This window comes from Dromiciops gliroides, chromosome 6, assembly GCF_019393635.1.
Source record: "Dromiciops gliroides isolate mDroGli1 chromosome 6, mDroGli1.pri, whole genome shotgun sequence".
In the NCBI taxonomy this organism is placed as follows: Eukaryota; Metazoa; Chordata; class Mammalia; order Microbiotheria; family Microbiotheriidae; genus Dromiciops; species Dromiciops gliroides.
Genome location: NC_057866.1, coordinates 4,087,745 through 4,101,406, shown reverse-complemented (window position 1 = coordinate 4,101,406; position 13,662 = coordinate 4,087,745). Strand labels below are relative to the sequence as shown.

The following is a 13,662-nucleotide window of genomic DNA, read 5'->3' as shown; positions in this document are numbered from 1 at the left end:
AGGAGACAGAATGGTTAGAAAAAACCTAATTCTTTTTTTTTTTTTTTAGGTCAGGCAATTGGGGTTAAGTGACTAGCCCAGGGTCACACAGCTAGTAAGTGTTAAGTGTCTGAGGCCAGATTTGAACTCAGGTACTCCTGACTCCAGGGCCGGTGCTTATCCACTATGCCACCCAGCTGCCCCCCAAAAACCCAATTCTTGTACTAAATAAAGGAGAGATGAACCAGATACATATTTTTCTACACACTCTGTCCTAATATCTGTAAAATGATTCCCTCAGTTAAGATTATTCACCTTTTCAGTAGAGCTGAGAGTAACTCTTTCACCCACTCCCCTTCAAAGCTAATTTGTCTTGTCCTATGTAGGCACATTTAGAGAGAAGGAAGGGACAGTTGAAATAAAGGACATAAAGAAACCAATGTAGAGGAACAAAGGAAGGGGGAAAGGAAAGAGAAGTATTTATTCTCCCCCTCCCCGCCCTCTGATGCCCTTAGAATTGTCCTCACAAATCCTGAGAGTCCAGACCTCTTTCACTCACCTCAATCCCCAAGTGTGACAATATTACCCTGGTCTTCCTTTCTATACCATTTCCTTCAAGGGGAAGGAACATGTGTGCTCTGAAGAGAAGGTATATCCTTGGGCTGACCGACCTGGGTATGATGCTCTTTTTTCTAGACCTGGAGCCTTCTGTAAGAGCCTCGGATTGGAAATTCAGCCAAGAACAAGTGGCATCAAGAGTTTTAAAAGGCTCTTGTGGTTTCTGTTGTAATAGAACTATCCAGTAAGAGCCCAGAATTATTGAAAAGTGGCTCCTCAGGCAAATTATCTCCACATCTCTTCATGATAGTGTTCATATCCCTCTACCTCTGATGCCTTGTGATTTTCCACTTCCACCCCATAATGGCCATACTGGCTAACATTTTAATGCCCCAGACCACATTTTACACAACCCCAGGCCTATCTAATGATGAAGCTTTTTCCTTGAGCCTCCTGATTTTTCTGAGATACTGACTTGGAAGGAGATGAGACAAGACCCTACCAAGTGCCAAAATGGTGGCAGGAAGTATGAGATACTTATATCCTTGAGACCCCTTAGGTCCCCAAACCTCATTGTCTCAAACAGATTTTGCTTTTGGTCCCTCAACACTATATGATTCTTCCAACCTTATCACAATGGGAGCTTCTACATGATAGAGATTTATATATGTAGAGTTCTCCATTAAAAAAATACTTGGGGCAGCTAGGTGGCACAGTGGATAAAGCACCAGCCCTGGATTCAGGAGGACCTGAGTTCAAATCTGGCCTCAGACACTTGACACTTACTAGCTGTGTGACCCTGGGCAAGTCACCTAACCCCCATTGCCCTCCCCCCACAAAAAAGTAAGTTAAAAAAACACTTGGTTAAATAAAATACATCCTCTAAACAAACCTAACACAAGGCCAACAAAAGAGAGGAAGGGAACCAAGAAAAATAAACAGCCTAGGGTTGCCCACTGATGGGCAATAGCGCCAGGGGACCCCCTTCCCTGTAGAGATAGAGTTGTCCATGTTCTTGGGTATCAGCATAGGTCCCTGTTCCTGAGCACCAGAGAAACCAGCCCTGAAATGTTTGTAAAGTGTCTTTGTATATTCCATTGCCTTGTAGACTCCATGTGCATGAGGCCTCTTGTGCCATTTGCATGGATCTAAGCAGGTTTGTTCCCAGAAAAAATGGCTGGCTATCATGGACAGAGCTCCTCCCACAGGCCCACCAAAGTTGGCTGGATCTTCTGGCTGGTGGTGGTGAATGGAATGTCATTGTGCAGGGGTAAGGAGCTCCTTGAAGGGCCAAGCAGCAGGTCTAGCATGGAAAACAGTGCAGGAGACTTTGTGGCCAGGTGCTAGGAGGGTATGATGCAGGAACTGCTTTCTGGTCACCATCATTCAGTGTAAGACAATGGCCTTGTTGAATTGTAAGTAAGTGTGCAGAAGAGTGCTGGTGTAAACATGCACTCCAGTTACAGGTGGGAGAAAGCTACTGATGGCTCAGGCCAAGTGGGCCTGCTGGAGAGAAGTCTGCCCAAGTATGGCTGGCACTCTTACCTGCCAGCACCATCATTAGTAATGACCAAACAGGCCATTCCTGTGTTTTCATTTCTAAGGTAGCCACAACTGTGTTCAGATGCCTGTGGTCAGGGGAGCCAAATTACCATTACCTGCCTTCTACTCTTTCATCTTCCAGAGTTATAAGAGAAAAGTGGCCACCTGAAAAAGGTCATCAGCTGACAGCTAAAGGTCATTCCTGAGCTAACTTGTCAAAGGCCACATCACACAAAGCTCGTGCTGCCCAGTTTGAGGGCTCTGGCTCTTGGAGCTGCCTCCACTCCTGCTCCTTCTGCTGGCTTCCAATACCTTCCACGCTATTCCAGTCCTCAACTACTAGAATTCTTTTATAGAAGCATGTTCTCAGCTAACTCTCTTGAGACATCTGGGGGGTAAAGTTGAACACATCCACTTCCCTCCCCCTGAAACTCCCACTGTTAAGGGCTAAAATTCTAGCTAGTCTGTCTAAAATATCTAATGAGTGGTCGCCAATAAATTATAAGCTTTAGCAAGAGTTAGACTTTTAAGCATTTATTAAGGAGAATAAGAGTTTGGTAAAGAGAGAAGAAAAGGCCTAGATTCCTATCTATTAAAGGGAGAGCGCATTTCTAGCTCCGCTCTCCACCAGAGTCCCAGGAAAGAGCCTCAGAGCGAGCGCCAGTCTCTTCCTTCCTCCTCCCACTAGCCCGCGTCACTTCCTGACACCAAAGAAAAGACTCCTGGTCTTGCCCTCAAAGACCTTCGCTTCATGGCAGAACTCTTCTACAGTAAGTCTCCAGCAGGGGGCGTTATTCCAATCGTTACACCACGCAATGTAGTGAAATGGTGAAGACTTCACAAAAGAAGCCCTCCACGGCGGGTCACACCCTCGCTTAGTGTATGTGTAGCTACCCCGCACTCAACCCTGACTAAACATGGCCGAATCCAACTCATGCCCAGTTTAACAAAGTTTTCCTTTAGAGATACACTCTCGGTTAGGGCGGGGCTGGGGCTTGGAACCTTTCAGTACGCTGCACCATTGCTAAGTAAGGTTATCTAGATGATTTCTCGGGAGACCCCTATATTTTTGGCCCTCCTAGCTAGTCATCCGGGCTTCAAAAGTATCTTCAGAGGCATTAGTTTGACAGGAAAGGGACAGGGGAGGCAGCATCTCCAAATCAGGGCAGCAGGTGGTTAACTCCAGCGAAGGCTGTGTCAAGTCCAATGTGTGACCTCTACAAGGAAGGAGAGAGGCTATCCTAGGAACACGCCCTTAGAGCAGGCCAGAGGAAACTTGAAGCACATTCTCCCTTCCTTCTCCAGGAATAAGTGGTCATACCTTCGCTGACCTATTGCATTGTTAAGTCTGCAAAGAACAAACCCACCAAGATGTGGGGGCAGGAGAGACAGAGAGACCAGCAGTGACACCGGCCATGACACAAGGAAGGCTGGGGTCAGGGAGGGGAGGGAAAAGCTGGAGGAAGAGAGGGAAGAGAAGTGCAGAGCTGGATTATACATTGGCCCTCCAACTCTGGTGGGCCTCAACTTCCTCTAGCATGACTAGCGGCAGCTCACAGTTCTTTCCTTGGAGCTGATGTTTCAAAAATTTTCTTAACTCACTCTAGCCTCCAACCCACTCAGGCACCTTGAGCTTGGACTCAAGGTTGTAGTAGGTGGCTCCCACCCCTTGCATGCAGATCTAATGCTGCCTTTTGAGTGGAAGCTTCAGCACCCCCCAGCAGAGGCTGGAGAGGAGACTCATGATGAAGCCCGTGACATTAGACAGGGTGATGACCCTGACCTTCCTTTGCTTGTCCCACCAAACTGCTTGATAACCTTTGATCTGAAGGGCCACCATGATGACGTTCAGGTTGTAGTTCCCATTTCCCAGCATGTTTTTCTTGTGTCACCATAGTGTTTGAAGAGAGCCTCTGAAAAATCTCCTGTAGTGTTTCCCAGGTGAAAGTATTGCTATCAATTTGGAACTATGGCCAAAGGGCTATAAAACCATGCACACTCTTTGACTGAGCAATAGCACTACTAGGTTGGTATCCTAAAAGAGATTAAAAAAACAAGATGAATTTGAAATTGGGGTGATGCTCATCAATTGGGGAATGGCTGAACAAATTGTGGAATGAGATTGGAATAAAATACTATTGTGCTGTGGGAAATGATGAGCAGGATGCTATCAGAAAGACTTATGAAAAATGCTATCCATCTACAGAGAAAGAACGGATGGTATCTGAATACAGATTGAAGTATAACTTTTTTTGTTAGTTCCTCTTTCTAAAGTTTTTTGGCTGGTTTTCTTTCATAACTTGACTAATGTGGAAATGTTTTATGTGACTGCACATGTATAACTTATATTAAATTGCTTGAGTTCTTAAGAGGGAGTGGGGAGGGAGGGAAGAAAAGAATTTGGAACACAAAGTTTTAAAAATCAATGTAAAAATTTGTTTATACATGTAATTTGGGGAAAACTCTAAACAAATAAATAAAAATATACAGAAACTATTGCTGTACTAGAAGACGTTGATGAGCTCGTGGAGGGTGCACAGCTCCCAATGCTATTTCTCATGGTAGATCTAGGGCAGCGGTGTTGGCTGGGGCAACTCCAGCAATTCTGATTCGGTCTTGTCACCTCTCCATGGCATGCAACTCATGTTTTTTTGTTGTTGGTTTTTTCCCCTAAAGAGGTGGCTTGAGGGGGCAGCTAGGTGGTGCAGTGGCGAAAGCTCCTGCTCTGGATTCAGGAGGACCTGAGTTCAAATCCAACCTCAGACACTTGACATTTACTAGCCATGTGATTCTGGGCAAGTAACTTAACCCTTATTGCCCTGGAAAAAAAGAGGTGGCCTGGAAGCTCCCCACTCTTCCCCTCCAAGGAAGAATGCAGCTCTCTAGGTCTGGGGTTGGGGGGGTTCACCTCAGTCTCTAGGGGCCATGATTTCCTTTAGAGAAGAGGCTGGAAACAGCAGCAGTAACAAAAACCTCTCCCAAAAAAGCCTGTTTTCAGTAGAAAAACAACTCTTTATGCCTTTTACTTTGCCATCATCTCTACTTGCTAAAGTGCTGGGTACCAAAAAAAGGGCCAAAACCCAGGACCATCATCCCCTTCTTCTGCACTGCTGAGAACAAGTGAAGTTTAATTGACGCCTACCAAGGGGGCTTGCTCACATTTCTCTTCCATCTCCGTGGGCAGATGGTGAATCAGAAAGGGAGGAAGGTCAGGCTAGCAAGTGGAAGTCCAAGGCCTCAGGGACCACATCCCTGCCTTTGGGGGCAGGGCTCTATCCCCTTGGGAACTGCAAGTTGCTGCCCAACATATGCCAATGGGGAAGAGAACAGTGCTGCAGAGGCAGCTGATGCCCTCCTCGGGTATCCTCCTAGGGCCCTCCACTGCTGACAGGACTTACCTTGGCACCAGTGAGAGATTTTTTAAAAATTCATTTAAAAATAAATTTAGTTAAAAAAGAAAATATCCCATCATCATCTCCCTGAAATATGATTATTCTTCTCTTCTACTGCTTTGTGACTTTCTTCACTCCATCTGGCCACTGAGGCTAGCATTTTCTTTCTTTTTTTGTTGTTTGTTGTTTGTTTTGTTTTGTTTTTGCAGGGCAATGGGAGTTAAGTGACTTGCCCAGGGTCACACAGCTAGTAAGTGTCAAGTGTCTGATGCTGGATTTGAACTCAGATCCTCCTGAATCCAGGACCAGTGCTTTATCCACTGTGCCACCTATAGCTGCCCCCGAGGCTAGCATTTTCATTTCCCAGTTTTACTAACGCGTATGCTGTCAGACATTTCTCTTTTTATTTTTTATTAGAATTTCATTTTTTATTTTTCCCTAATTACATGTAAAAACAATTTTTAGCATTCTTTTTAAGTTCAGTTCCAACTTCTCTCCCTCCTTTCCCATCACCCTCATGGAGAAGGCAAGCAATTTGATATGGATTAAACATGTGTTTAATCCATACAAAACAGATTTCTACATAAGTCATAGTGCAAAAGAGAACATAGAGAAAAATAAAAATCCAAGAAATAGTTTTTAAATGTTTAAAATGTATTTTTTATCTATGTTGAGATGCTATCAGTTCCTTCTTTCAGAATGGCTGGCATTTTCCATCATTAGTCCTTCAGATTTTTCTTGGATCATTGTATTACTGAGAATTGCTAATCATTCACAGTTGATCATGTTAAAATACTGCTGTTACTGTTACAACATTTTCCTGTTTCTCCTCATTTCACTTTGAATTGGTTTATGTAAGTCTTTCCAGGTTTTTCTGAGAGCATCTAGCTCATCATTTCTTAGAGCACAATACTATTCCATAAAAATCTTATGCTACAATTTGTTCAACCATTCCCCAATTGAATGGCATCCCCTCAATTTCCAATTTGTTCCACCAGAAAAGAGCTGCCATTAACAATTTTGTACATCTAGGTCCTTTTGTTTTTTGTTTTTTATCTCTTTGGGGATACATACCTGTCAGTGATATTGCTAGGTCAAGGAATATACATGGTTTTATAGACCTTTGAGCATATATCCAAATTGCTCAAGTGGTGGAATCAGTTTTCAAGTCCACCAACAATACTGTCTCCATTTTCTCTATCCCCTGTAACCTCATAATTGTTTTAATTTGCATTTCTCTAATCCATTGTGACTTAGATCTATTTCTCATATAGCTATAGATAGTTTTGATTACTTCATCTGAAAGTTGACTGTTCATACTTTCTGATCATTTATCCTTTGGGTAATGGCTCTTATTTCTACAAATGTGACACACTGTTAAGTGAATAATCTCGGAGCTGCCCACTGAACTGAGCTGTGCTGAGCTGAGCAGTGCTGAGCTGCCTCCCCTTTCACCCAGAGAAAACTTGAAAAAAATAATGCTCAAGTACTTTCCTGCTTCAAGGATATTATTATCATTATACAAGTTATATCTTCCAGAAGTCTTTGAAACAGAATGGATGAATTCCAATGATGACTTCCCATGGAGGAAACCATGGTTTCTGGAGGTTTTGTGAATGTTAATCCACACACAGATCTCTCAGTGGATATCTAAGGCTTGACTCCAATCTGACCAAGTCAAGTTTAACAATGAATACAAATAGCATTGAAAATGTATACATTTATTGAAATGACAGCAAATAGAAATCAAAGAAAGCATTCACTCAAAATATATACCACACACTATAAAGAGTGAATGAGGTGGAGCCAAGATGGTAGAGGAAAGGCAGTGAGCTCTCAAACTCATGACACAATGGCTCCAAAAAAAATCCAAGTAATGCCATAGGATGATTTCTGAAGCAGCAAAACCCACAGAAGAATGTGCTGAAATCATCTCCCAACCAAGTAAGGTTGGAAGGAGGGAGCTCATATGCTGAGACAGGAGTGGAACCCAACCCCACAGTCACCCTGACACAGATCCAGTTCCAGGAAAGCCCCTCCCCCACCCCACCCCCAGCTTCTGAATCAATTGCAGCACCAGTGTTGTCTGGAACTAAGCTCAGTCTGGTGAGAGGGCTGAACCCTTGGCAGGGGGGGGAGACTACAGGGGTCTATTCTGGTGCTGAGACAGAACTTGGGTTTTTCACCCCTGCTGGGAACCAGGAGATAGGCTTGAGTAACAGTGGCCCAGGTTTAGCAAGTTGGTCTGTACTTTATAGATAATTTGGGTATTTATAATAGTCAAGATAACTTATTTTCTCAAAGTCGTTCTTAAAACAATATTTTTGTTCCCATCTACAATGTTCTCTTGGTTCTGTTCATTTCATTCATTATTTCATATAAGTCTTTCCATGTTTTTCTAAAATTGTTGAGCTCATCATATTCTATCACAGTTATATACCACAATTTGTTCAGCCATTCCCCAGTCCTTTTGAAATCATATGACTCAAAATCATGACATGATTTCTATTTTTTTTCAGGTTTATCCTTTTTAATAATTAAATGTGCCTATGAAAATGACCTGAGTTACCATAATCTTTTGCAGATCTACAATTGCCAATATTCCTTTGTAACACTTTGGTGTCCTTGAAATTATGTTATTTTATATTCATATTTTTCTGGAGTTCAATAAGCAAATTTTTTCTTCCTCTATAGCAAAACCAAGATAATATTCCCACATGAGTGAAGCTTAAATTGTTCACAAGCTGATTATTTTTCAAAAATATTGTTATTTTCTGTCTTAAGCTGCTCAAGTCCTGTAATAAAGCTGTGTGTCTTAACACTCACATGTTAGCTGTCTTTACTTAAAAAAAATAAACAAAATTCTCTTCCTCCTTCCTTTAGGTATCTAAATGTTCATCTATAAAAAGTGGTAGTCCATCAAATAGCATTTATTTAGTGCCTACAACTAGGTATTATGTTAATTGCTTATATGTTTTATAATGAACATATTTTCTAACACAAAAATACTTTCTGTCCCTTTCATCACTGAACTATACCATATTAAAAGGACATTGAAGAGATTACTCTTTGTCTCTAGTTTTTCAATCAGTTTCATATAATAATAATAATGATGGTGGTGGTTGTGGTGGTGGTAGTGGTAGTGATAATAAAGCTAACACTTAAATAATTCTTACTACCTGCTGAGTGTTGTGCTATGCACTTAACAATGATTATCTCATTTGATCCTCACAACAGCCCTGTGTGGTTTTTATAATTATTAGCCCCATTCAATAAATGAAGAAACTGGGGCAGGCATTGTGCTAATTATGTTCCTGATGTTATCCTCATTTGAGTCTTTGCCCACAGAAATCTGGGAGTCTGGTCCAAATTGAGGAACAAGGTTTCTGTCTCTGAACAGCACAGACTCAAATAGGGCCCTGAACTGTGTCTGTGATTCTGTGAATCTGTGGCTTTCTAGGGCTTGTGTGGTAGAGGGAATCCCTTTTCCAATGACCAGAAAGTGTGAAGTATTAGCTTCTATCTAGACGGTGCAGATGGCTGCACCTGAACTCAGAAAGACTTTCCAAACTCACCTTGAACATTTAATTGCTGTGGGACGCTGGGCAAGTCAGTTAAACACTCTACTTGCCTCCATTTCTTCAATTATAAAATGGAGGTAATAATAGCACTGACCTTACAAGGTTGCAGTGAAGGTCTAAAGTGATCATATTTGTCAGGTCCTTTGCACAGTGCCTGGCACTTTGCAGTCATTACCTAAATGTTTATTCCCTTCCTTTCTTCCAACTATGGAAAAGGGTCTCATATCCTGTAGGTATCCCCTATTGGAGGCTTGGTTCTATCTAGCAATAAGCATCTATGGAAGGAGCTGAAGGCACAGCCAATCAGTATTAGTGATTAATGACAGCTTGACCAAGTTATGGATAGTTCATGACACTCCCTGCCTTGGTGAGTATTTAATGCTTGTGATCATGCCCATAACATAAGAAATAACAAGAGATCCCCAGAGAAAAAACTGATATTGATTGAACACAGACTGAAGCAGGCTATTTTGCGATTTCTCCTTTTTTTTTACTTGAGTCTTTTTATGTAAAATGACTAACATGGTAATGTTTTACACAATTGCACATGTATAACCTGTACTGATTGCTTGCAACCTTGGGGAGGGTAGTGAGGGAGTAAATGAGAGAGGGATAGAATTTGGAACTCAAAACTTTAAATAAATAAATAAAGATGAAAGATGAAATAAAAGAAAGAAATAACAAGAGGAGCTAAGGATGCCCTGTCACTCTTTCATGCCTAGAGTAGGCCGGACCTGAAAACACCTGAGGAGAGAGTGAAGTGTTATCAGGGGATTCATGGGAGGCTGGATGATAGATCACAGTCTGTATATTCCAGAGCAGGTTGTGGTTCAGTATATGTGTGTGTGTGGTTTGAATGTGCATTTACATGTCTGTGTCTGTTGTATGAGGTTGCTGTGTGTTGTATGCATGTTGTGTGACATGGGTGTGTGTTGTATGTGTGAGATGCTGTGATCCCTTCCCCTGCCTTGGCCTCAATAGGTTGCCCCTTGTCAGAAAATATTCCTAAAATACCTTCTCCCACACATGGACCTCATAAAGAACTGGGTCATTCAGAGTGAAAGATTGGAATAGAGAGAGTCACAGAGACAGAGAAACACAGAGATTCAAAGAGACTGAGCCCTGGAGAAACGGAATGAAGACAAGAGAGGAGGCTGAGCCCCAGCCCTGACCTTTAGAGGCAGAGAAGTAGTTATCTCAGCTCCTATTATGCCAGGGGGAGGAGAGATGGGAGGGGGAGGAGTGGGAAATGGAGGGGAGGGGGCATGACTGAGCTGAATTCTCCTCTGTTCTGGGCAGGGGAAAGGGAGGAGGCCTGAGGAATCCTTGTAGATGAAGCCTGAGAGAAGACAAGATGGGGGAGCATGGCCCATGGGACTTTGAGGTGTCTGACCCCTAAATCTATCCTTCATTTATCAAGATTAACAAGGAGAACTCAGGAAAACAAAGTGCCTTAGATGGTGTCTTTCCTCCTCCTCCACTCCCCAAGACAGGGACAGTGGCATCTGTTAAAGTGCCTCATGGTACAAGAGGTCCTAGACCTTACTCCTTAAGTACCATAAATCCTGAAGCCTCCAGCCATTTAGCAGGCTCCAGAGTGCACAGAGCACTGGGCCTGGAGTCAGGAAGACCTGAGTTCAAATCCAGTCTGAGTCAGTTACTAGCTTTGCGACCCAGGGCTGGTGACTGAATCTCTGCCTGCCTGAGTTTCCTCCACTGCAAAGTGGGAATCATGAGAGCACCTGTCTCCTAAGGATATTGTGAGAATTCAGTTACACACACACACACACACACACACACACACACACACACACACACACAGATCACTGAATTCTCACCTAACAAATTCAATTATATATGTGCGTGTAGATGCATATAGATGTTTAAATATATCTGTGGATCATTGAATTCTCACCTTCTAAATGCTTGTTCATCACTTAGATTTCATTTGGAAATATGTTTTGTTTTGTTTTGTTTTGTTTTGGTGAGGCAATTGGGGTTAAGTGACTTGCCCAGGGTCACACAGCTAGTAAGTGTCAAGTGTCTGAGGTCAGATTTGAACTCAGGTCCTCCTGACTCCAGGGCCAGTGCTCTATCCACTGCGCCAACTAGCTGCCCCTGATTTTACATTTGCTTAATATGGAAATATGTTTTGTTTTGGTTTGGTTTTTCATCATTTAGATTTCAAACCCTAGGCAGCAACAGAAGGGATGGGGGAATCCTGGTTCCACTCTCAGGGAAGTGGGAGGGAGCTGCACCTGGGGGGGAGGGCTCATTTCATGGACTTTGCCCAAACATCCTCTTATCTTGAGACTGTCGTCTCTGTGTTTCTGGTGTGGCGGGTGTCCTTTCTCCTGCCCTCCAACTCGTGCTCGTCGGCCAGGGCCCTCTGCAGGACCACCCTGAGGGGCTCCCTCCCGATTCTAGGCCTTCGGCTGCCCAGCAAGAAGTAAATGAAAGGGTTCACGATACAATTCACACGGGCCAGAAGCGAAGGGAGCCAGTCAGACATGATATCTAAGCCCAAGGACTTCATTCCACCGTGGATCCCCAGGGGCAGGCCACAGAGCAGGAAGACCAGGACCCTGAGCAGCACCAAGAGGTAGAGCCGGGGGCGCTGCCTGTGCTGGGAGCTGCACTGGACGCTCAGCAGCAGAGTCAGGCTGGACACGCCCAACACTGGGGTGAAGTGGATTAACCACACGACCGGGAAGTTGGGGACTTTGAAACAGATAACCCGACTGTCACAAAGGACAAAATCCGCTGCCCAGAACAGGCCAGGTAGAACCCACAAGACAATGCACACAGCCGCAGATGTGTGCTTGGGGCGATCACGTAGGTACCAGGAGGGGAAGAGCACCGCTAGACAGCGCTCGGTGCTGATCGCAGTCAGGAGGCTCAGGGCCACAGTGTAGAAGAAGGATGTGGCATTTAACAGAAACTCGGAAGTGTCAGTTTGGATGAAGAATATACCAGAACTTGGCATGCGGTGTAAAAAAGAGCTGAAAAGGAAGAAGACATTGGCCTCGGTCAGGTTGAGGATGTAGACGGAGAAGGCATTCCTTGGGATGTGGAAGCCCAGGAGTAACAGGACGATGCTGTTTCCCAGCATCGCAACTAGGTCAATGAACCAAGAGAGGATACATATCCAGCCAAATTCTCCAGGAGTCAGAGCTTCAATTGCACTTCTCCTGGTTGCCTTGAAATAAGGATGTTCCCATTGTTCAGGTGTAGGGGAAGCAGACATGGTGGTTGCTTCCAGATCCGGGTCTGCTCTTTTCAAACTCCCTGAGGACACGAAGACAAGGATATAATTTAGGGGCTTTTCCAGGGATTTACTCCCTTCTCCCTTCTCAGGAATTAGAGCTTTCTCTTCCCCACGCCTTCTCTCCAGGGGGCAGCTACATGGCGCCATAGTGCTCAGAGCACTAGGCTAGAAATGATTTCAACTCTAGCCTCAGACATTTACTATCTGTGTGACCCTGGACGCTTAACATCTATTGAACTCAGGTTCTTCAACTGTAAGAGGGGGATAATAAGAACACCGGCCTCACAGCGTTCTTCTAAGGATCAAATGAGGTAGTATTTGTTAAGTGTTTAGTGCAGTTAACAAAGTACTTAATAAAACTTGTTCCATTCTCCCCTTTCCCCCTTCTCCTGTCATGGTGTTGTAGTGTGGTAAAGAAAGGATTCTCCTACAGATGATGAGGGTTACACTTGCCTCTCCTCTTGTTTCTGACCAGACTCCAATCCACACTTCATTTTTTCTCTTCTCTTTCTTTAGATTGTAGAAGAGTAAATGAAGGCTTGACTTCTTCTATGACTCATGTGCACAGGCTTGAAGGAGGGCTGAACCACTTAAGTCAATGCAACAGACATTTCTTTATTCATTTATGCATGTATGCTGTGGAAATTTATTTTGATTTGAGGACCCTACCTTTAGGCTGAGATTAGAAAGCCTTAGGCCCTCAGGGTCTCTCCCCCTCCTCCTCAGCTTCAACTGAGCAAAAAAGCCCCGTGGGCTATACAAGATGCCAGGTCAGACATATGGGGGGAAAAAAGCCCCCAGCTCCCTCTGACCTGAGCGGAGCTATCCGAAAGATCCTGGATAGCCTATACTGAGGCAGTGAAGTGGGAGTGCACCGCCCCCCCCCAACCAGCCGCAGCCCTGGCTGGCGGATTAGCTTGGTCTGTGGGGGTGAAGGAAGCCCCGAGATTTTGAAGAAAAGGTATATATAGACCTGGGAGTTAGACAGCAGTAGAAGGAGCAAGGACAGATGAGAGGAGGGGGGGCTGACTAGAAAGAGGGACTAGATAGACAGGACTAGAGGGGAGCACGGACAAGGATGGAGGAGAGTTCGGGTCAGACAAGGAGACAGGGGGCTGAGAAGAGGTCAAGAGGGTGGCTGACAAGATTAGAAAGGAGAGACGGGGGATGAGACGAACAGCAATGAAGGACTAGCAGCAAAGGTGGCAGAAGACAGACTGACCAGGAGGCAGTGGAGAGCACAGAAGCAGGTCAGCACAGGGTACAGGTTGGAGAAAGTGAAGATTAAGAGGAATTAGAATAAAGGACCTGAGTGCCCTGATAATCACTTACCTCTGGAAGG

At 44.1% G+C, this 13,662-nt stretch overlaps 1 protein-coding gene and 1 pseudogene across 1 annotated transcript; both read right to left on the bottom strand.

The window, feature by feature from the left end:
• Positions 1 to 3,571: 3,571 nt before the first annotated feature.
• LOC122730450 lies at positions 3,572 to 4,724 on the bottom strand (annotated as a pseudogene).
• A 6,630-nt stretch (positions 4,725 to 11,354) lies between these two features.
• LOC122731769 (mas-related G-protein coupled receptor member X4-like) lies at positions 11,355 to 12,299 on the bottom strand. The gene has a single exon (XM_043972045.1). The coding sequence runs from the start codon at positions 12,297 to 12,299 to the stop codon at positions 11,355 to 11,357; it is 945 nt and encodes a 314-aa protein (XP_043827980.1).
• Between the last annotated feature and the right edge of the window lie 1,363 nt (positions 12,300 to 13,662).

What these genes read in the sequence shown, in the direction of transcription:
- LOC122731769 (XM_043972045.1), bottom strand. Translation starts at nt 12,299, where the DNA reads ATGTCTGCTTCCCCTACACCTGAACAATGGGAACATCCTTATTTCAAG.